General features: G+C 27.9%; 1 protein-coding gene across 3 annotated transcripts in view; it reads right to left on the bottom strand.

Annotated features, from left to right (window-relative positions):
* The window catches only part of LOC129969264 (protein argonaute-2-like), a 49130-nt gene that overhangs the window by 9482 nt on the left and 14581 nt on the right, over positions 1–25067 (bottom strand). For 2 of the 3 annotated variants that reach the window (XM_056083745.1, XM_056083762.1), the window contains 11 exons: positions 18769–18840; positions 16799–16882; positions 16519–16641; positions 11267–11400; positions 10563–10747; positions 8408–8567; positions 8000–8090; positions 6660–6854; positions 4726–4962; positions 4056–4255; positions 1819–1851 (listed from right to left, as the gene is read on the bottom strand). In XM_056083745.1, coding sequence (XP_055939720.1) covers positions 1819–1851; positions 4056–4255; positions 4726–4962; positions 6660–6854; positions 8000–8090; positions 8408–8567; positions 10563–10747; positions 11267–11400; positions 16519–16641; positions 16799–16882; positions 18769–18840 — 1514 coding nt within the window. The remainder of the gene's footprint in view (positions 1–1818; positions 1852–4055; positions 4256–4725; positions 4963–6659; positions 6855–7999; positions 8091–8407; positions 8568–10562; positions 10748–11266; positions 11401–16518; positions 16642–16798; positions 16883–18768; positions 18841–25067) is intronic. The other variant, XM_056083753.1, reaches the window with a different exon arrangement.

Below are 25067 nucleotides of genomic sequence, written 5' to 3' on the forward strand. Positions count from 1 at the left end.
CAAACAAGATATTACAACCTCATCAAATAAATAATAAATAGCATGTGTTTCTTTTCTCTTGTCTCAATACTTATTGAACAACTCTTACATATGCAATTTTATCACTAGAGAATAATTTATATAGTAAAATAAGACATCACAAATTAAATTAAAACAAAACTTTCTATATTTTTTAATAAAAAATTCATGCACATCATTAATTATATAGTTATGCATTATTTGCTCTCCAGAAATATAAAACTCAACATTTTTTTTTTTTTTTATCAAGGTATTACTTTCAAGTTATAACTTTCAAGATATAACTTTCCAAATTTTAAATTCATTAACAAGTAATTCTGTCATCTTCTGCACTTTTAATTATTTCCCACATTTTTATTCAAGTAAGGCATGCATTTATAAAATATTTATATTTATTTCCCAACAGTGCATATTTCCCCATTCCCATTATTGTAACTATTTAAACATATCACAAATAATTTTCCCAAAACAAATTAAAAGTTAATTATAATTCCGATTTTAATAATTTCAGAGTATATAATAATATTACAAACAAAAACTGCATTCCACAATTTGTCTTGCATTCACGAAATCAGTCTTAATATTCGAACTGAGTTAACAATTAATTGCAAATTTCATTCATATTTCTCAGCAAATAGTCACTGACAAATTGAAAATATAATGCAATATAGTATGAAACTCACTTCCTTTTTTTAATTATTGGACTTCTGCCAAAAATAACATATTTAAAATACACATTTTTATTAAGTTAAAAAAAAAAGTCTACTATTTTTTTAAAAAGATAATGTTCCATTAATTTCTAAACTAATGCATACAAAAAAAAAAAAAAAAATAAGCTTGTAAGAATGATTACTTTACATATATAGTGCAGATTAAACATACAAAGTTATTTCATGAATTGGAAAGAAGAAAAAAATCATTTTGCCAAAATAGATGATTTTACTTCTCTTCTGAAATGAGTCTTATATTAAAGAATAAAATAATAAAACTATAAAATTAATCATGTGACAAATAATTAAGTTATTGTAGTACAATAAGTCTATTTATAATTTATGTGTCTTTCAATGTGAAATTAATGACAAATATTTACTTTAAAAATCCATAAAGACATTGAAAATCTGGGTCAAAGATAATAGTATTTAAACTACTTGCATTTGCATAATAATAAACTTTTACTATTTATGAAAACATATTTCTATACATAAAACCTTCTTGTGTTTTACAATTAAAAGAGAAAGTATTAATAAAAAATCATTCTAATTGATAAAAAAAAATTCATTGCAACAAGATGAAACAGTAATAAAAAACAGCAAACACACTGGAGCACTGCTAAGCAGATCAGCAATAATTTCATGCTTTAGTATTTGCTAAGCAAGGTGATTTGCAGATGGACCATATTACATCAAGAATTCAGTTTCTTCCAAAATTCAAATGCAAGGTATGGGTGGTGAAATTCTAAGCAGTTAAACATTTTCTACAGAAAGGGTTTAAGCACCCTCAAAGTACCATTCAAGCTAACAATCATGCAAAAACATCAAACATTTACAAAATCAGACTATTTTAAATGCATCGGTGCTATAAATGAAATCCCGCAGGAAATTGTAATGGGAGAGTAAAATGTTGCACATACATGCTAAATGTGAACAGAAGCAGCTAATTTTATTTGTGAAAAAGCTTTTCAACTAGTCAGAAAATCATAAAACTGTGGAGGGGCAAAAATGCAAGTTCTTTCAAATAAAACATAAGAGCAATGGCTAATTTCTACTGGCAACATCTATATGTTTCTAGGACTATACTTACTTCAGACTTTGGCTTCCACCACCCAAATCTTGCCTGGAATGCAATGGAGAAATATATACATGACTTTAAAATCAATAGCAAACATATAATTCCAACCAAAATCTGACTGAACACTGATGCACAAAAACCTTTGGTACAGTACTTCTTAAAATCATTTTCCATCCAAGATAATGTCAACTATGTTGCTGGAATTTAAAAACATGACGCTACCTTGTCAAACCTCAAATAAAATTATGAATTCTTCATTCTTTTAGTATTTTTTTACTTTTCATCATTTTAATTTTTTACAGTCACCTCAGGCTTATTTTCTTCAAAAGAGGTGAACTATAAATAACACTTTCTATCAAATAAAATGGATAAAAGAATACATTTAAAAGAGGGAGGATTAAAATTCTTTTATATATCTGATAATTCAAAATGGAATGTTATTAGGGTTTTTCCCTCACAAAAACTAATAATCAAGCTTAGAAAATATTAAAGTTCAAAAACTTCACTTGTCCTAACCTTTAAACACTTAACATTTTATAAATGCAAAAACATTTTTAAAACTAGTCACAACTATAACAATTTATATTTGAAGAGTATGAATGTAAAAGAATAATTCAACAATTATATTATCATACAAATTTTCAAAATTGAAGTTCCACCTTAAAAGATCTAGAAATGATTATAGACAGAAGTTGTCTATAATCATTGTAGCAAGAGGAGATGAGGAAAAAAAGATTAAATAATAAAACCAAAATTAATAATGTATCAATCAATTTAATTTTTAAATTCTATAAATTCTTTTTTTACACTCAGTAAAGCAAAGAGTTTACCAATAAACTCTCAACACATATTTTAGAAAAAAAAAAAAAAAAAAAAAAAAAAAAGGAAAAAGAAAGAAAGAAAAAAGAATACAAGTTTGAGTCCACTTAATGCAACTTCCAAATAATATAATTTTTTATAATTTTTTTTTTTTATTTCTTTAAAAAAATGATTATCAAGTTCAACAGCATTTAGAATTAAATCTATTGAAATGAAGCTTTGTGAAACCAAAATTAACTATAAGTTACTTAATAGATCCCTTAGTATTTCAAATTACAACAAAATGATCCAATTTTTCATTCTTTTTATAGAAGAAAATTGTTACTTGAGCAAAAATTAATAACATTTTAGTAAATTTTTTAATCGCCTTTAAAAAGAATAATTTATTCTTTACCTCTTAAATACGAAAGAACTGATGCAGGGAAATGTATGTCAAATGAAATAAAATATCTATACAAAAATTTCAGATATCATTTATAATAATTACTCAATCTGCAGGCAAATATAAAATGGATTTAAAAAATATATATACATTGAATGGCAAGGAAAAAAAAAACACTTTTTTAAATTAACCATATAATTTTGCTTGACAATAATATTACTACCAAGGGTTAAAGAGAAGTTATGTTTTATAATCTATAAATCAATTAATATCATGGAAATTGAAAACTAACTAGAACAAGCACTATTTGTTACATACTGCAACAAAATTGAATAATTTTTCCCCTTCTCATTGTTATGCATTCTTTACAATAAAATGCATATCAGGATGCAAAAAATGTGTGAAAATTAAAGAAGATTATTTTCCTTACCAGTATTTAAAATGTTCAGTTCCATTCCTAAAATATGATGACTACATAGAAAATTTTGGATTGGGGCATTTTAGAAAAAAAAAATCGAAATTGACACTGTAAAAACAATGGAGTTTCAGGAAGTATAATAAAAGGGTCTAAATAATTTCTATAACACAAATTTAATTTATGGAAATACTTAAATAATACAACTCCACATTACTTTTTTTTTTCTGTACTTAGAGTACAATTCATGGAATGATCTAAGTAACATTTACATATTCTCTAATATTGCCAATAGTAATCAAGTTCTTCCCCCCAGAAAAAAAAAACCTAAATTCCCTGAAAATAAAAATTACACTTTTAGCTCAAAATGGATTCATAAGACAAAAACAAAAAAAAAAAAAAAAAACAGCATAGTAAGAAGCTCAACTACCTTTCTCTATATTAGAGCTAATACCTTATGAATATAAGCAGATATTGCACTCAAAAACATTTACAGACTATGATATTATTCTGTACACTAAATTACTAAAGAGATGATAGCAAACATCTTTACATAATTCAAGAACCAAACCATTTGAAATATATATATTTATTTACTCTAATATAATGTATTTCAATAAACAAAATGTGTACCTTTCATGATCTTTCTCAACCAAATGATACCGAGCTCGAAATGCTACCAAATGAGCATAATAAGCAGGAGCTGGAATGGACACTGATCTGGTACAACGGACGTATGTATGACAAAGTTGGTAAGTTAAACATTGAAGCTCATCTGCAGAGAACTGATTATCATCCCACAGTACATGATAATGAGAGGGACGACTCGTGCCCTAAAAAGGAAACGTGCCGATTAAAAATAACATTGCATTGCAAAATTCTAAAAATATTTGCAACACTAGCAAAAATAGAAATTTCATGCAAAATTTCAAAGAACTTATAATAATTTGAATATTTTTCATTATTAATTTATTTGAGTACATCAGATTACTGAGTTACTGATTTTCAATTAAAAAACAGGAAAACATTTTTCTCACTTTTAATCTACAACCTCGGTTTGAATAAAATATTCTTTAATAACAAACCATTATGAAATTTTAAAACACAGAGAGACTAGAAATTTACCTTAAAAAATTGCTTGATATAAATAAACATTTCTTATAAATAAATTTTAATTTGAAATTTTTTTTAAGACTTTAGCTTGGAAAAAAGATTTACATTGAAAACTTTAAATATGCAGAGGAAAATTTTTAAATATATTTTATTTCAGATTTAGTTTTAATATAATAAACATGGACTATACCTGTATACCAGCATGACTGCAAAGGTAAAAATCAAATTCAGTTGGATGAGTGATACCCACATCGACTGTTGTGCCAGCTGGTATGTTTCCACTTTTACCAATTTGTTCCTTTTTATCAGAACAAAACAATCTAGTATGATGACGTTTCTGAACAACAATAAAAGTTATTCCTGGTTTATAATCGGCCTCCAACTTCATGCAAGCTTCCCGAACTGCCAAAAGCTCATGGGTAAGCACCTAAAAGTAAATAAAAAAATCAGAAACAATCAACATTCAGACAAATGAAAATTTAAACACCAAATTAGAAATTATAATTTTAAAATAAAATGATTAAAAATTTATAATTAAAGAAAAGAATTTAGAAGAATTAAAGAATTTATTACTTGCAAATTTTTTAAGAGCCTGTTTTTAAATAAAATGCATAATACACTTTTTATTCCTGTGTCCATTGATATATTAATGTTTTAATTATTTCTACCCAAAATATATTAATTTGGTTTTCTGAATCAGAACCATAATTTATTCTCACTTCTAAAATGCTTAAATATGCTAAAATGCTTACATTTTTTTAAATAATAAGTGTATCTCTTTTCAATACCGAACTTCTTGGAGAAAAGTTGATGCAACCTTGTGCAAAATGCTTACAAAATAAATAACTAAGTAAATCAATTAAGTTTTTCAACTAAGTAAATTCAAGATCAGAGTTGCCTTTTAATTTTATTAATGTAGTATATTCATAATTATCTATTTAACCTGTTAAATAAATTATCCATAGCCAAATAAGGAGTAGTTTCCTTAGTCAAGGTATCTTGTATAGCTATTTGTTACAGCCTTATGTGCTATGTGATACTGCACATGATGAGACATGCTACGTTTTGACTTCATTTTTTTTTATGTATCTCTTCACATTAATATAATTTATTAATGAACAGTGAAATAAGATTTAAACCTCTTACTATGGCTGAATATTAATGATTTCCTATCCAGAAATATGAAATCATAATATTATATACATATATATTCTGCATAGAAGTTCTAAGATTTTATCCCAATATCATGCAATGAAATGAATCTTTGGTTCCACATCTAGGGTCAAAATGAAACATGTTATTGTATATTCAAGCTTTCTTTATTATTACTTTACTTTACTTTACTTTACTTTACTTAAACATAGAAAGAATGGAATCATCATTGGAGCTCAGGAAAAACATGTTCATCTGCTTTTTTTTTTTTTATGCGAGTGTTCTAGAAGATAGATATGACTGGAAATTAAAGAACATTCTGAAAGCATTATAAAAACATTTTTATACGATTCAAACTACACTTTACATTATATCCTGGTTTATTTGAAAAGTATAAGTACCCATACTCTATACAAAGTATATGATTTTTACTTATAATCATTATTATTATGCAAATAAAATTTTAAAATTTTATCTTCAAATCAGTATAACATTTTTATTCTTGGACTGCCTCACTCTGTCATAAATGCATTTAAATGTTTATTCTGTGCCATAATAAATTATTGGCCAACGCCAAGAAATCTAAAAACATAAAAAAGAAATTAAAAATTGCTTTTTAAAGGTGTGAAGAAGGCAAGGAATGAGCATTTATAAGAGCTATCCAGGTGTTTTTACTATTTGGATTACCTTCTAACTACATTAAGTCAATAAGGATTTCAGCAAGTAATTTAGTGTAGTAACAGTAGTAAGACAGTACAGTAGTTCTGTAGTAATAGTACAACAACGCTGGTCACAGTGAAAATTACGCATATATATGTCATATGCATTTCAAACAATTCTATAGAAAATCAATGCATTTATTTGGAAGAGAACGCCACCTTTCAAAAAAGAACTTTACAAAGTTTGTGTAGACATATATAAATTTATCCTAAATTTTGCAATCCAATTCCTACAGTAAAAATTCTTACTTACCTGATGAAACTGCCCTTCAGATACACCATCTCGGTAAAATATTATTCTGTTAGGTTTAAATCGTGTTGATTTGTAAAACTGTATGAGTAATTCTTTAACCATTGATGCCAAATCTTGTATAATTTCTTGTCGGTGTTGCTGCACTCTAACAGTAGCTGCATATCTACTAGGATGACCATCCATACTGCCAACAACCTGAAAAATAATTCAGAATATCCATGTTTCAAAAATATAAAACATTGGATAAATTAAACAATAATCAAAAATATCAAGAATACAAAAAGGTACTAATTTATAGAAAAATTTATTTATAGAAAAAGGCACTAATTTGCAAAACATATTTAAAAACCGAATTTAAGTTTTATTTTAACACAAAATTTTCAATAAAGTCAAGGAAAAATTTCTAAGTAATATTTTTCTAAATTTTATATTTAAAAACTTTTTACTTCCCACTGGGGGTTAAAATTCACAGGGTTATTTTAATTAGTCATTCACAATACTGCATTATTTTTACAATTTTCTTTTAAAGTGCAACTAATGTAAATAAGGTTTCCAAGGGACTGTTTTGAATTTTTTTTTAAATTATTCAGAAATCTTTTAACAAATTTGAATTAATTTAAAGATTATTATACTATACTATAATGCTGACATTCAACATATGAATGTACCTTAACTTAAGAAAATTATGAATCGCAAATTATTCATAGGATACAACTAAAACGTTTCCAGTTGATAACAGTATTAGTTAAAATAAGTGCTAACTACAGCCAAGAATAAATTCAATCAAGTATCTTTTAGATAGGAAAAACTAAAATTGCACTTTTAAAATTAAATAATCCAGAAAAAATTTATTTTTTAATGATATGGCATGCCCTGTATTTTTCATCCTTTAGCGAAGAATATACATTCTTAATAATTTGTTGAACCTAAAATTTATGCAGATCAACAAATACAATGTCATAATCACATAACAAATATCATTAATGATCTGGTTTCATTTTTAAATTGCTTGAACATAAAATAAAGAGGTATCATGTTGAAAATTTTCCTCATAGATTTTTTTACAAATATCTACTATTCTAAAGTCAGAGCAAAGTATGCAATCTAATTAATCAAGATCATTCTATTCATAAATTATCATGTACTTGTACAAAAATACCAAACTCATCAAAATCTCAAGGTTGAAATTATGGATGACTCCATATTTTCTCTTTCTTTGCTGTTTATAGAAGAGTTTAGTATTAAAAAAAAGTTGCTTGTTCTTAAAGTAGAATAAATGATGAAAATTAAGCATAAGTGATTTTTTAATAAAGGGAAAAAAAGTCAAAAAACTACTTTACCGCTGCTATAGAAGGTTTCTTATTATCTCCAGCAGGGGGATGAGTCACATCTGCACCAAGGAATATCACAGGTTCATTGAACACTTTGGGTCTAGAAACAGTGAATAAATTTATTTTCTACTACTTTAAATGAGCAATTAAGGTTTTCTTAACTCAAGCATAAAGTTTTGAAAATGAGCAATGAAGGGAAAAAGTTATCAACCCAAACTATGCATTTTTAAAAAAATCTACACATGTACTATAGTTGAATAATTATTAAATGTCAAATGTATCATTTTGCTAAAAAATAGGGAAAAAATACGAAGAATAAAAGAAAAAATATTAGAAATAAAAATATGAAGTTTTGGGGGAGAATAAACAAATAATAATGGGGAAAAAAAATCTCAAAATAATAATAATAATACATACCTAATATTAGGAACAAGTATGCTATTTATACCTCCTAATTTGACATTAATTTTTAAACATAAATTGGAGAGAGTTTGTGGGGAAGTCTTATTAACATTCTTTGACTGAACACACTGGGTAGCCATTCCAAGGACAGTATCGCCAACTCTCTTAACTTCAGCTGTAATATAAAATGGGTCAATTTTAAATTACCTTGCATTCTTCTCAAGCTATCATATTTAGGTTTTTGCTAGTGAATAAGCATCAAGCAATAACAGCCCACTCATGGGAGGAAACTGCTATAAATCAATGCATAAATCAAGTAAAATTATTTTGGACAGAATTAAAATTTTATATAAATTACATATTACTGCTTTGAAATGAAGTTAATTTAGCATAATTATAAATTTGATGTAATATATGATTATCTATCCTCTAAACTTAAATTATATCATCTATCCTCTAAATTTTGTAATATTATAATCTCACTTCATATTCATTCATACAAATATCAAATAGATTTTTTTTTTTGTTAAGCTTTTAACAATTTAAAAAATCACATAATTAAGTATTTGATAAAACAATGAAAATGGTTGGAATTTCAGGGCAACATTGTAATCTACAGTTGGAAATTAAGGGTGGGGAATAATTTTTTTTCAACTTAGATTTTTAAAAAATCATTTTAAATTATCAAAATTTTGAAATAGAGTAAAACTTATTTTTGTGTTACAATATTCATGGAAATCATAGTGAAAAAATGGCAAAAATTTGTTTATTTTCAAATAACATCTCAGGAAATAAATGCTCCAAAGTGCACATTCTAACACTTTTAAGATATTATATCCCAGGTTTGCAAGCCCTAGGTCAATACATGCATATTCTTTTTTTATTATTAGTACAGATTAAAGCAGCATTTCGATTCAATTACAGTGATGATCAAGTAAGAATGCAGAAATTTTCATTATTATTTATAAATCTTGCCTTTATATGACTAACAAAAACCTCTGAAATTTAATTGATGTTAGTTAAAATACAAAGAAAAATGTTTAGGTAAAAATAACTATTTTAGAAAAAGGAAAGAGAAAAAAACATTATATGAGGTCATATGGTCTTATAAAACAAACAAGCATTAATGCAATATAACACAATTACCATCCCTTATCAAAAAGGTAAGTTTTCTAACATAATAATCTTTTTTTAAAAAAGACTTTTTCATTTATTTTCCCTATAAAATAATTCTGAAACCCTTGGATGTACATTTGGGAGATTCACATGCATACCACATCTTACACATGTGCACGGCAATAGCATTTCTCAGAGGGTTGTGTTGATGCATGAGCATGATGGCCATTTTCAATTTCATAGCCATGTTGCATTTTGCTAAGCAAACAAGCTAAAAATTATTAAAACTGAAACTGATGTCAAATGAATGCAAATTACATTAAAACATCTCCAAGAAAATATTACACATTTATCATGACATACGTTACATGAAAAGCCAATTTAGTAAATAAAATTAATTTATTTTTTGGAGAAATAATAACATTTGTGTCTTTTATAGTAGTTTTTGCAACAATCTGTGTGTCTATTCATTCCACTTTGTAATAAAAAATTTTGTGCAGCAATGCAAAATATATTCAAAACAAGTAGAAACAAACTTTCCAAACATTACTCTGTATCCAAATCTTAATTGTACTTACTAATAAAATCAACTAAATTATTAAAAAAAAAAAAACTAATATTGGCGAGAGCTTGTTTCCAACTATCATGTGACAAAAAAATGTTTTTAACGTATATATATTTCGATAATGAAGTAGGTAATCAAAAATAATTGTGTGCATAAATGAATGTAATTTTTAGAAATCAAAAACTGTAGAGTTACTTTTTGATATTGGTCAATAAAATCAATTACACATATGACTGCATAGGGTTTCAGAAAAACAAATGATCAATTGTTTGATTTTAGAAAGAATTTTATAGAATTTCCAGTTTATATTTTATCAAATCATTAATGTGAAATAAAATGCTGAACTTAATATTAGCAGGAAAGAAAGAAAAAAAAACACATTCTAGTATGACATTATTCATAAGGGGTAATTAATGTCTAATATTAATAATTTTTAATTCCAGTAGAGCAGAAAAATTGAATACACATCAAAGGAAACATCAATCTTACCATATACAGGTGTCTTTCCCGGAAGAACTACAACGACTAGTTGCAAGCCTTGGAATGTTGATTTGAGGTAGCGAAACATGGGCTCCACTTGCTCTGCACCAGTAGCATATTTGCAAAAGCAAGGTTGTCCAATAATGGGCATGCCAGCATCATTGCTAATTTTTTGCAATTGCTGAGTAAAATTTCTAAATGAAAAAAAAAAAAAGAACAATTATGAAATTTTATTGATTAATTAACAAATTTATCTCACAAAAAATGTACTTCTATTCAATTTCTTTTCCACTCTTAAGATACTCTCTCAAAATACACATACACTCTCATGGAATGGATTGTAAATTAAGACAAAATTTTTAGAACTGAAGAAAAAATAGTGGGAGTCCAACATATTCTCTTACTACTCTTCTTAAATCTCTATTTTTTTTTTTAAAGTTTTAGCCAAGAAGTATTCTTTTAAATAAAGAAGAGTAAACAATTTTTCATTACCCTAAATTCACTCAGGAAACTGCTAATATTTAATAAAAAATTTTAGTTTTATTATAAGATTTATAGTTTGGATGACTTTTGTAACTAAAATATAAATATTTTTAAGGTATAATTGAATACTCTAATGGAGAAAAAAAGTGGCCAGGGTAAATGCTATATTTTTTTTAATTTATCATGAGCACAAATATAATATTTCTTCAATTAATAAAAATAATATAAACCTTAAAGCATCCTCCCTGCATGTGCGTTGTGGTGCAAAACATGCAATGGCCCACACTCTGATTTCTACACCAGTATGAAACTGTTTGCCACGCATGTCCCATACACCTTGATTTGGTATGGCCTGTTGTTTAGTCTGAAAATATACAAAAAGGAATGTTTTAAGAAATACATCATTATGGAGATAGTAACAAGATTAAGAATAAAGGATAACTGGATTTAAATTTAAAATCACGACTAATGTATTAAGAATTTTTAAAAACTTCTTTTCTCTTCAAAACTAAGTACATTTTGGGAATTGTGAATTTTAAACAATTACTACAGGAAAAAAGAAAAGAAAGAAAATGCTGTGATTTTTCCTTTTAAAAAATAAATTCTTCAAATTTGCCATCATAAATTATTTCTGAAAAATTATCTTTCACTGCAGAAAATAAAGTGCAAAAAGAATTCATAAAGCCTAATGATAATGCAGAGAAACAAAGATTTTTACCACAGATCATTAGAATTCAATAAGAATATCAATAACTCCACTGAAATCATTTTAATCACAAAAATTCTCAATCAATTCAATTGACTGGAGACAAAATACCCTTTTGACTTCCTTCTCAGTAACTTTTTTATATCCAAGCATAATAACATAGTGCATTTGGAGAAATACAATCAAACAATTTGCATGGAAAAGAAAAAATTACATTTAGAGTAGAAGAATTATGAAAATGATTTAAAATTCACAATATAACTTAAAAGTTGGAATTTATTTATCATGTGATGCCACCAAGCATGTTTGAACACAAGTTAACAACATATTTATTCAAAAAAAAAAAAGAATTTGAAAATATGCTTATTATATAATGGGAAAAAAAACAATGCGTAAATATACACTGAGTGACAGAAATATATATATTGTCTACACAAGAAAGTATTTTATAGACATACTGGGTGCTCCATAAATTTGTAAATACTTTAAAAATTATAAAAAATGAAGGAATGAGTATATTTTAATGCGGTTTGCAAAACTGTTATTCTCATGAAGGGGGATTTTTTTTCATACAAAAAAAAGAAAAAAGAAATAGTTTAAAAATTTGTCGATAGAGGGCGCTAAACACAAGCAAAACATACAATTCTATGGGAAGTCAACCATCTAACTCTCCGACCCGCCCGAAGGCACACGGATTTAAACCATAAAACTGAATGACCGGCATCCAGCTCTTTTTTGTATATTTTCACTTATCTAACTGTGCAAAACATACTAAACATACTATAATCAATTAAAAGTTATTTAAGCAGAAAGCTGAATTACAGAAAACAATTTTTCCGAGGATCTAGAAAAAAAATCATGAAATCGCACTTTAATAGATTAGAAAGTTTTTTTTTAATTTAGTTTTAAAGTAAATATTTGAGTCCATTAACGAAAAAAAAGTAAATTCTTGTTATTCATTTTATCTTTGGTTTCTTTTGTTTAATCGATAATATTAGCTATCGATTATTAGAATCGATAAGGTAAAGTGAAAAAACAATCTGATAGCGAAGCTTGAAAAAAAAATGAAGTAGGAAATAAAATCCTAGACTTTTTTCAAAAATATATTTGTCTCCTTTAATCTTTTTTTCATTGTTTCATCTGATTATTTAATAGTTTGTAATCTGACCTGCCCTTACGGACATGCAAATTTTGATCACCAGCAGTGATGCAGGACATCTGCACAATGTCCTTTATTTCTTTCTTTTTACCACCTAATACAGCCGGGAAAGTCAGCCATCTAACTCTCCGACCCGCCAAGAATGCACACGGATTTAAACCATAAAAACAGAATGACCGGACCGCCGCAACAGCAACATTGGCGGAAACTGTGGTTGAGTCCTAAGAGCCGTCACCGGCCTCGGTACAACCCTCCCCGAAGGAAGTACGTCCCGTCATCGATGGGAGGAGTCAGATCCCCCACCTATTAGTGTACCCTCCAGGGTGGCGAGATCCAACCACCATGCCGGAAGCATCTCATCCTCATTTCGAGGTGCCCCCCCAGGGGGACACAATTCTATGGGAAAAATACTTTTATTTGCATGCAAGCAATTGTTTACATGCGTATCACACCAGTACCACAGTACTTGTTCTATGTGTCCGCCATCACCACAAATAACAGTTTGGAAGCGGGAGACAACACTGGTAACTGCATCATACAGCATATCCGGATGAATGCATGACATTTCGTGGTGAATGGCTTCCTTTAGCTGCACTAACGAAGTTGGCCTATGGCGATACACCCGAGGCTTAAGGTAACCCAACAGTCAAAAATCAAGGGGTGTTAAATCTGGTGAGCATGGGGGCCATTCATGTGTAAAGTGATGGCTAATTATCCGTTCTTCAGTAAAAGTTCTTCTCAAAAATGCCTTTACTTCGGTGTCGATGTGAGGAGGTGCCCCGTCTTGCATGAATGTCACTGTGTCAAGGACATCGTGTTCCAATAAGGACGGTATCACTTCCTTCTGTAACATTTCCAAGTAACTTGTTCTATAAACTGAACATGTCTTCCATACTGCTTTTTTACAGGGCTTTTCAAAGAAAAAAGGTAATACAATAATGGATGCAGTGAAACCACACCAAACAGTAACCCATGGTGAATGCAGGAGCTTCTCAGTGTAAGCATGTGGATTCCCATGTGCCCATATTCTACAGTTATGGGTATTAACTGCTCCATGCAAAGCAAAATGAGCCTCATCTGTGCATAATATTTTCAGCAGCCATCGCGGATCATCTTCAATTTTTGCCAAAGAATTGAGATTCCAATCTCTTAGCTGTATCATTTGGTAAGAGCTGATGTAGGGATTGCAATTTGTATGGGTACAATTGCAATACACCATGAAGGATATGGTACACCAAAGTCTTTGGTATACCAGTTATTTGTGCCACTTCTCATGCGCTACTGACTGCACTTGTAGACAGTTCCCTTAGCATGTCCATTTGCGAAGAGACATCGGGGGTACGGACTGTTGTTAAACGAGATGCACCACTGCGTGGCCGATGACACAAACTTCCAGTTTCTTCGAAACGGCGTACTAGGGAAACAAGTCCAGCAGGATTGATCGGACCTGAACCTTTCTTCAATCTTTTCTGGGTCCTAAACTTTCGTAAGGCTTCAGCTGCCGATTCGTTGCACAAACCTTATGCAAACCTTTAGAAATGATGTGTCAATTGCTCACTCTGCCTTTCACAAGACTTTAATTTGCATATTTCCACTGATTTGATTGTGTGCAGCACCCTCCATTGACAAATTTTTGAAATATTATTATTATTTCTGTATCAAAAAAAAATCCCCCTTCATGAGAATAATAGTTTCGCAAACCGCATTCAAATATACCCAATCCTTCAATTTTTATGAATTTTTAAAGTATTTACAAATTTATGAGACACAAATGTATGAAAGTATTACAAATTTACTTGGTATATGCCTGTGGCAATTGATTAAAGAACATAACATATTTTTTTCAATGAAAATACTTATTATTAAGAGTTTTGATTCCTTAAGGTGGAGAAAAGGGAAACAATCTGTTCCCCTAACCAGATGATATTCTAACAAAAAAAACATTCTAAGGGTGGGAGGCAGGTTATAAAATTCCAAATTAAATGTTTATTCAAAATATCTATTGTGTTACCATCGAATCACATTTTAACTTACAATATTTTAGTGCATTATCATAAGAAATATTTACATTTGGGAGCACAAGCTTTGTTGTATCAAATACGTCAGAAATTTTGGCCAATCAATGGTAAACATAATTGTAAAAATGTGATACTTAAATGCATTACTTGTGTGAAAAACAAACCTGTTTTAACATCCCAATTAATGGGCGATTTACCAGCTGATCGTGTAACTCCTAATCATGTATTCAATATTACTGGTATTGACTTTGCTGGCCCATTCTTCTTAAAATTCAAAAATCAAAGAAAAGGTATATTGAACAAAGTTTATGTTGTAATTTATGTGTGCTTATGTACTAAAGCCTTACATCTTGATTTCATAACTGATCAAATATCTGACTGTTTTATTGCAAGTTTAAAGCGTTTCTTTGGAAGGAAAGGTAAATGTACAAAAATCCTTACTCACAATTCCAAATCATTTGTCAGTGCAAACAAAGAACTTAAAAAGCTGTATAATCTTGTCAACTCTCCTGATCAGTATTTAAGTGAATTTTTAATTTCAGAATCTATTGAATGGAAGTTGATTCCACCTAAATCATTGTATTTGGGAAGCCGGAGTAAAATTCTTTAAATTCCATTTAAAACGTGTACTAGGAAATCAAAAACTAACTCTGGAAGAATTTCTAACAATTTTGGCTGAAATTGAAGGCATCCTAAATTCTAGACCCCTTACTCAGCAGAATCTCTTACTCTCCAGAATTCGACGATTTTCAAAGTTTGTCACCTGGTTATTTTTTGATTGGCAGACCAATTAATGGAATTACCGAACCATTATTAATTAACTTAAATGAAAATCGACTACCAAATTTCAAAAAAAATTACAAAATCTACTCAAAATGTATGGAAACATGATTATCTTTGCAGTTTACAACAACGTCACAACTGAATTTCAAAAAGAATGATGCAAAACTCGGAACGCTTGGTCTGATAAAAAGTGAAAATTTACAAAGTGGTTCTTATGAAGAATTACTGAAGTTTTCCACGGTAGAGACAACCAAATTAGAGTGGTCAATATTAAATTACCAAATGGTAATATCCTAAAACAAAATGTTTGTGATATAGCTATTTTACCCTCTGGAAATTAAGTGCATTAATGTTGTAATTTGCTTTAGTTTATAATATATATAATGAAAATTAATAATGAGAATTGTATTTGTATTTATATTAATTTTATAATTTGTATTATTGTGAATTTACTGTTTTATTGTAACTACAGTATTCAATTTTATGAAGGTCTTCATCCGGGGGGTAGATGTCAAAGAGTTTTGATTCCCTTTGGTGGAGAAAAGGGAAAAATCTGTTCTCCTAACCAGATGTATTCAAGATGCCAACGCGGCGACATATACACACACTCTCTCATCTTTGTGTTGCAATTCGTTTGCGAGGTAGTTTAGAAATGCCATGTCCATATATGTGTGAAAATAAAACCTATGAAAGTTTCAATTCCTGCTTCGTCATTAATTGAATTGTCATGCACTGACTGAACACTTATGCATAATAATCTATTGAAATTCCAAGATAAAACATCTATTAAAACTATAAAACACTAACATTACTTACCCTGCCTCCATATTGAAGCTTAGGAGGAGGAAGTATTCTGCCTCTTACTTCCATCATAGTATTACTGATGGATAAGCCAAATTCATGAACATAAGGATCATCGTTAAAATTTGCTCTTCTTACCTGAAAAATTAAAACAATTATATTAAAAAAATAAAATAGGAGCCATTAATGCACATTTTCAAATAATTTAACTTTATATATATATATATATATAATGAGATATTTTTGGATTGGTTTGCCATATAATTATCAATGAATCAAAGGGAAAAAAACTTACTGTATTAGAACCAGAACTTTGACCAGTATTACTAACAAGATTATTGATCTCCCTTTCTCTATCTGGCGCAGAGCGTGCAGTTGCCTAAAAATACACATAATTTGATAAGGATTAGTTATACTTAGAAAATAAAAATTACTGTTAGCAAAAGAATTTATATTTCTAATAACAATAAAAATTATTGCAATTTTAGAGTTAGGAATATTTAATAGAAGTTTATACCCTTCTCCCATTTAGTACAGGGGGAAAACAAACGCTTGCAAAAATTTCCCATCTATGATATCCATAAATATAACATCTTATTTAGTCAAATAAAAGTTCAAGAAATCTTTGCAGATCAATCATCCCACATCAATATTTTTTTTTTAAACTTCTAAAGTGTTTCATTTTTTTTATAATTTAATTAGATATTTCATCTTACATTGTCTTACTAATTCAATTAAGAATTCATAGAATATTCTGCCTTTGTGGGTTATGAACAATTTTTATTTAAATCACAGTGTTTTGAATAATTTAATTGATAATAAGATATTCAATAATCTATAGATTTAGGTTATTAAGTAATTTCACCTTACTTCAACCTATAGAAGCAAAGTATAAAGATAAATCATCACTTAAAAACTTAGCTTACAAATTACTTTCCTTGTCAGAGAAGTTTTTAAAAAAAATCTACTAAAAATCTAAAATTATACAGGAAAAAAAAATAACCAATAATTTTGTTTAAATGTATTTATAAAATTGCCTTGTGAAGTAAAAAGTTAACCTTCTTCCTTCCTTTTTGATAGTAAATTAAAAATGAATTCTAAAAATAAAATTCTTTAAATCGTGCTTTATTAAGATTAAAATACATATAATAAAGATTTTATTTAACTCTATGACATGCAGTGGTATCACAGTGAAACCACCACTTTCTAAAAATTATTTCTAAATGTGTGGTGGTTTCTGATTGAAACCAAAGGCTCTAAAATAATATTTTAACTTTAATAATTGCTTATAGTTGTCAGCACTAGTTAATATCCCTCTTACGTACGAAAAAATGCATCATTTTTAATGCTTTTTTCTTCCATCTAGCAAAAAATAAGCTCAAAATGCATTCATAAATTTGTTGTATGAAAGCTGTCTACAGCATACACATTTTTTTTTCAAATCAAATCACAAAAGAAAAGTTCTTTATACTTGACATTTCTTTAGAGGATTTCAGAGACATACCACCATACAATTACGACACGAGATTCTCTACCACTTGAAAGGCAAAACAGATCTGTTTTCCTACTACTTACTCTTAGTCAAGTAGCTGGGGGCTATGGGGCTTTTGCCATGTGTTTTGTGGGTGAGGAATTTATTTACATTTGAGTAAGGTTTATACGAATGGGATGGTTGAAATTTTCACTTTTCAACTCCGTTCTTCTTGTATTAGCAAGCAACTATATCATGAGGATGTTAAATAATTTTCTAATATAGTACAATTTAATTCTAATATAGTATACTTAGTTTTTAAATGGTTGATTTAAATATTACGTTTCTTCATAACTTGAATATAGTGTTGATTGTATTTAAAGTCTAAATGCCACATAAAGAAATTGCCATTGTTAGCTTTATAATTGAGGATTACTTGTTATTAAAATTGTTTAATTTTCTTTTATAAATTTTTTTCATGTTGTAAGGTTGTATAAGTAGTTTTCATTGATAATATTGTATGTTTTAGTATTTCCATGAATAAATAATGAATAATTATGTTACAAAGAATTAAAAAGAATTATTCTTAAGAAGAATATTTCATAGGTGAGCGGTGGTACCCCAGTGAAACCACCCTCACCCCTTGTAATGCAGTCCACCATAAGTTTTTTTAAAGGTATTTTCTCTTGCCTTAAACCCTAAACATGTAAATTAATCTCATAGTTTCTAAAAATTCAGAAAATTTATGTGTGTGTGCTTCGAAGGGTTAAACAGGGAAATATGAACTAATATACCTTTATCATTGTTGATGTTTGCATGTCAGTTAATTTCTTGATGCACCTCTGACCAGCAACGATGTTACATACCTAAAAGAGTATATTATGATTTAGATATATGCAATTATAAAACAGCAAAATTTATAAAATGTTTGTAAGTACTAAAAAATACAATTCAGGCCAAGAAAACTATATATATTCTTATTATTTTGACGGATAAAAGTTAAAAGTGTACTCATTTTCCCCAAAAATATAAACTCAAATTTGACCTTCTAGTCTGAAACATCATAACATGATAAAGTTTAAAGCTTGAATTATCTGCCTTTGGTGACAATAGCAAAACCAAATAGATAGCATCATACATTGCACTCTGAAGAAAATGAATTCTTAAAAAATAAAACAATTATTAACAAGTGAATACTAAAATATTTTTAAAAAATTATAGAAATTATTTCAAATTGATATTATTTTTGCAACATGCAATTCAGAATAGTATTTAAAAAAATTTACAAACATTTTTCTTTTTACAATCCATGTCTCCATGACAAATGTCGTTTAAGAATAATTTTCAATAATGTTTGTAATAATTGTTTTGAAAAAGTTATTGATATTGTTTTGTTTTTTTCACAAATGAGTTTTTCTTATCTTAAAACAATCAGACACTTATTTTCATTTGATAACCTAATGTTCTATGTTCTTAAAGCAAATAAAAAAAAATTCTATATACAGAATTTATGATTGAGATTTTTAAGTAAGTATACCTATAAACCAACTAAGAGCCATCATAGAATTAAGATAAATTTTTTTAATGTTGCTCTATCTTTTCAATTAAAAAAAATGCTAATATTTAAAATTATATGTTTAATATTAACTCTAATACAAATTTAACCCATCAGGTGCCGGCTGCCTAGCTTCAGACTGTTCTTAAAACAGTCGAGTCAAAATAAAGGTTGAACACAATTTACCAAAAAAGAAATTGGCAGAACTGTCATAAACCAAACCGGCTTAGTATGTTTTCTCCCCCCCCCTCCCCATTTAACAACAAGGTGTAAACATTTCTGTATCTCAACTTTCACCTCCCCTAAAGACCAGGGATTTTGAATAATAATGAGAGATCTAGTAATAAATCTCTCATTTCGCTCTGAGAACTGATTCTCTTTCAATCTGAGGTGTTTGCAGAAAATAGAATTTATTCAAAATAAATAAATAAATAAATCGTATAATATGATAAAAAAAAATTTTTGTAAGTGCAGGGGTGTTTGTGGGACCCCAAAAAAATCCCCTGAAACTTTTACGGAATTACTACCGACATTTTGGAGTTTCGAGAAGGGGGGGAGAAATGAAAAATTACGATTATGAAGTATTGAATGACCTAATTATAAAAGTTCAATTAATTACTTTTTTTTGCAAAATTAATAACCATTAATTTTGCAAAATTAAGACCTTTGAACCCAGGTCACGTGATCGCACATCTGGTCGAACGAAGTCTCTCCCTTTTTTTTCTGCCGCGCCTACTTGCCGAAAAGAATCCAGAAGAGAATGTCCGAGAACCGGGGGAATGAGTCATAACTCGCAATAAGGAAAGAACAAAAAAGAAGTCCCCCCCCCCCCTTTTCACGCATTATCACTGCCTTTGGAGAAAGAAAAGAAAAGTTTTCACCACACACACTGACCTTGCGTTTTCTGCTTTCAAAGCAAACAAAATTACCCAGATCAAAATAAATAATTCATTATTATTCCTACTTCCTTTTGAACGACGATCCCCGGAATTTCCGGGTATCGAAGTTCAAAATCCCCGGAATTCCGGGGTTTCCCCGGAGCACAAACACCCCTGTAAGTGTTAGAAAAATTTGTTTATTAAATGATATGGAGAAATTTTCATTCATCAAAATGCATTATGAATATAATACATTCATTTTACTTACATTCAGAGAATTTTACTTTAATTTCTTCTAATTTTTAGTTTAAAGCATTTTACTTGTATATTTAATATTTGAAATGAAAATAACATGATATAATTATTGAATGAATATATAGTTCTCTAAAACAGATTATAAAAAATTATTTAATAATACGGTAATAATAAAAATACTACAATTATTTCAAAAAATAATGTTATTAAAAATTTTTGAATAGAAAATGTAGGATTTTTTTTTCAGATTGTTTTAATATTTTCAGAAAACAATCTTTTGTCAATATAGTAATATTGTAATGTATATAGTAATAATATTTTATAAAAATATTAGCAACTTGAATATTTTTGACTTATATAGTATAATCATATTTTGAAACAATTCAAATAATAAGTGAATTCCTGATAATAAGTTTTTCAAGTTTATTTAAATACTGAAATAAAAAACATGTTATTCACAAAGCTTATTTCTAATCAAAATTATCATTCTTCTTTTAGTAAGTGAATTCTTTAAATAACAATTTCTTATATCATTTATAAACTTGTCACAAATCTTGGTAAAAATGACTCAGTTAGCACCAGAAATATTTTCATAAATCCATGCATTTCTCTTCCTACAAATATTACAATGAACCTTTCCTCCATTTAATTCAATCAATGAAAACAAAATTTCAACTGTACCCATTTTATTAAATTGCAATATTATGATTTTTTGTGAAAATTCGAGAAAACTTGTAGATAAAAATGAGACTTATCTGCATGTACCGAACAATCAAGAATTACCAATTTCAGACCGTGTCTTCCATGCTGAACAATTCAAACGAATTTCATAGGCAATATTTATAAGGTGTTCCACTGCATGTGAATTTCAAAAGATGAATGCACAATAGAATAAAAGAAAAACAATCTAGAGTAAGTAAGTACTTTTTAATCATAACTTCAGCAAAGTTTAAAACACGTGATTGAAAAATAATGTTTTTATTTCATTGCAACAATAAAAATCCTTGCTACAAATTTTTACACATTGATTAAAATAAAAGAAATTATAGATATTAATGAATCTGAAATAGTTTTGCCAGTTTGCAGAGGATGAATAGAGTTCATTTACAGGTTCTTATCCTTCAGGCATAAAAATTCGATGGGAGAAAATTGGCTTAACAATGTCATTACATATTAAGAAGGCTGTGCAAAAGCAGAGATAATTTGAGTTAAAGTTATTAGTTAATATATATAAGAAACAACAAATAGAAAAACAGAGAGATGCAGGAATTTTTACATAATAGAATTAATTGGTAAAGATGGGTCGGAGAATCAGGTTGGTGTGCTAAAGCAGCAAGTTATTGGAGATCTAGTCACAGAAGACTCGTCAATGTCTCATGCTGTTAAAATCTTCATATCATCCACAACTTTATTTTTTATCAAAATAAAAGTAGCATTTACAAATAGTTTTTAAAAAGCCAAATGCTAATATTTTATAAATTATTAATTTTTAAAGCATGATAAAAAAAATTTTAATCGAAATTTTCCCGTGATAACTCGAAGGAAAGTAAATTCATTAATTTTAAATATCTATATTCCTTCAACATATTTAAGTATATTTTAAATCAATATTTCCTTATGGAAGTGCAATTAAATCTTCCACCTTGTTGCTACTATCCGTTGAACCTAATTTTTTTTTTTTACCATTGTTGATATCAAGATATGATTCAACTTATTTTTTAATGTTGAGTATGTTTAAGTGGTTTGTTTTAATTAAAAATTTTATTATACTTCAGATAAAGCTCAATTACAAAATCAAGCACTGGTGAAAATTTTTTAAAGTTTGCTCATTTTTGAAAACTGCTATTAGGCTGGCCTTAGCAGGTGCATTAGAAATAATTTTCCTATAGGAAGCAATTTTCTTACCAGAAATAATTTTCAGTAGTGCCTGATTCAGTAGCCAAGTTTCAACCGAATATAACTAAAATTTAATAAGAAAACCTACTTGCATTGTATTAGTGAACAGAGAAATAGAATTTATTTTATTTCTTAGTCATGAATTATTATTAAATATATTAAGAAGTACATCTTTAAATGTCCTATGAAAGAATATTTTAATATAATAAATATGTAGATCAAAAATAGTAGAGCATTCACTATAATTGTCCTAAAATCTAAAACTAAGTAAATAACAAAGCTTAAAATACTTTTTTTCATATTTTATTGCAATAATATCCACACTTATTCTGTAAAAAGGATAGCACTTTCAGGAGAGATAAATTAACCTTTTGGATTCTAGGCTGATAAGTTTCAAGAATGATGTAAAGATTATCAGAAATTTTCAGAACATCCTTTCAGAATTTATTTGTGAATTGCTGAATACTAAGCAAGGGAAAATATCTACCCTTTCAATGCAAGAATTCATACTTCTGTTGCACAGTATACCTGGCACATGTTCTAAACAACCCATCTTGCGACTCAAATTTTTCTTGAATAGCCTGTTGTCGATAGATGCAATGCTTCTCTTTGTAACACAACTTGGACAACTCTTAGCACTAAACTTACCAACATTTTACTGCTTGATTTGGTTGTAAAATTTCTATTAACAATGCAGACATGTTAAAAAACTACTTTCACATAGAGAAACACATGCACTTTCTTTCAATACTAACAATTGAAAAGAACCGAAATCCATAGATTAAAAAAAAAAAAAAAAAAAAACCTTGTGATAATCTCTGATAAGTTTCTCTTAAAACATATTGTACAGTAAAGCGATAAATGAACCATGGCGGTGATGAAACGGATTATTATACATTTACACCACATGGTGCTAAATCTTCGACATTATTCCAAACAATAAAGAACGATTCTATTATGTCTTTATTGAGAGTAGACAGTAGATAGTAAAAATATAAACACGTTTTTAATGTGTAATGTTAAGATATATATAATCTGCAAGGTGGGTTTATGTGGTGCTCTATGTTTTCAGATATATCATACGCAATCTGTTATTTAAATTGCCTTGCATGTAACTGTAATGGGTGAAATATTATAAAACATGCACATTAATCACATTTATCTTTTAAATATTGAATTTATGCCATTTTATAAATTTCATCTAAGAGTTTTGCTATATTTTAAGTCCGTATTTTAATTTATTTTTTTTCAGTATTTATAGATTTATGCTAATATTCTCATTTTTAAGAATTCTGTAATGATACATAGAATTCAGTTATTAATTTTCTATTGTCATTTTACAAAAAAAAAGTGTACTAATTATTTTTGATGAAAAATGTTTACTAATCATTTAATTATTTTTTAAAAATATTTCTAGTAAAATATAAACAGATTTTATTTAGTATTCTATGTGTTATATTTATTATTCTCATAAATTGAATTATACTTAAAATTTCTTCTAGAAAACATTTATAAGCTACAATTCATCAGCAGCTATGTTGCAAATATATAGAAAACTGTGTCACCTGTTTGGTAGTAACTTTTATTTATAAGGCCATTCATTTTTAAAGTATACATGCAAATCAGTTCTCATTATGAAGTTCTGAATTCACAACATTAAGTTGTGATAAATTCAAAATGTTAGCAATTGTATCAGCCTTTAACACGTTTATTTATTTTCATTAAATAGCCAATACTGCTTTAATGCAAGACAATAATTATAATTGCACAGATACGTTTATTCAGTCCATTCTTCAAAGCAATGTCAATTAAATTTCCTCATCATTCAATTTTGTGCAATATAAATGTTTCTATAATAAGTTTTTCATTTTATTAAATATATTTTCTTTCTTCCATATGCGAATTTTTTTAATAGACTTTATTATCACTAAGTAATTTTTTTTATCATTTGTGCTTTTTGCAGCCCTACTCAAGTCACAAAACTTCCTTCCATTTGAATATGGTTTTTAAAACAAGATTTTAAATATATATTTATAATTAATTATATATTTTAAAAATCTAATTTCAAAAGAATATTTTTTTTATACTTAATATAAAAAGTTTTTTTTTTTTTTTTTTTTTTTTTACTTCTGCCTAAGCCCCACCCCCCAAAAAAGCACAAAGATGATATGCAAAAAGCAGTAAACAACGCTTGTATTAAACTATTGTAAAATTTAAAAAAAAAAAAAAAAAAACCTTAAACAATGAAGAAGAAGAGTAGCAACTACTTTTACCAAGATACTTTAAATAAAAAAGGTTTATAAAAATAATTAACACTTCAACCAAAGTTCACTTTAAACAGTAAAAAATAAATAATCAGATCAAAGGTTTTCAAATTTGCCTTTCATTTCATATTAAATGCTTGGAGAAAATCTGTATACATAGCACAAGCAATATTTAAAGTTACATTTATAAATAAATATTTGTCTCACATCATAACTGAGATAAAAATAAATTTTTATAAGATTTT

This window comes from Argiope bruennichi, chromosome 1 (assembly GCF_947563725.1).
Source record: "Argiope bruennichi chromosome 1, qqArgBrue1.1, whole genome shotgun sequence".
Classification (NCBI taxonomy): domain Eukaryota; kingdom Metazoa; phylum Arthropoda; class Arachnida; order Araneae; family Araneidae; genus Argiope; species Argiope bruennichi.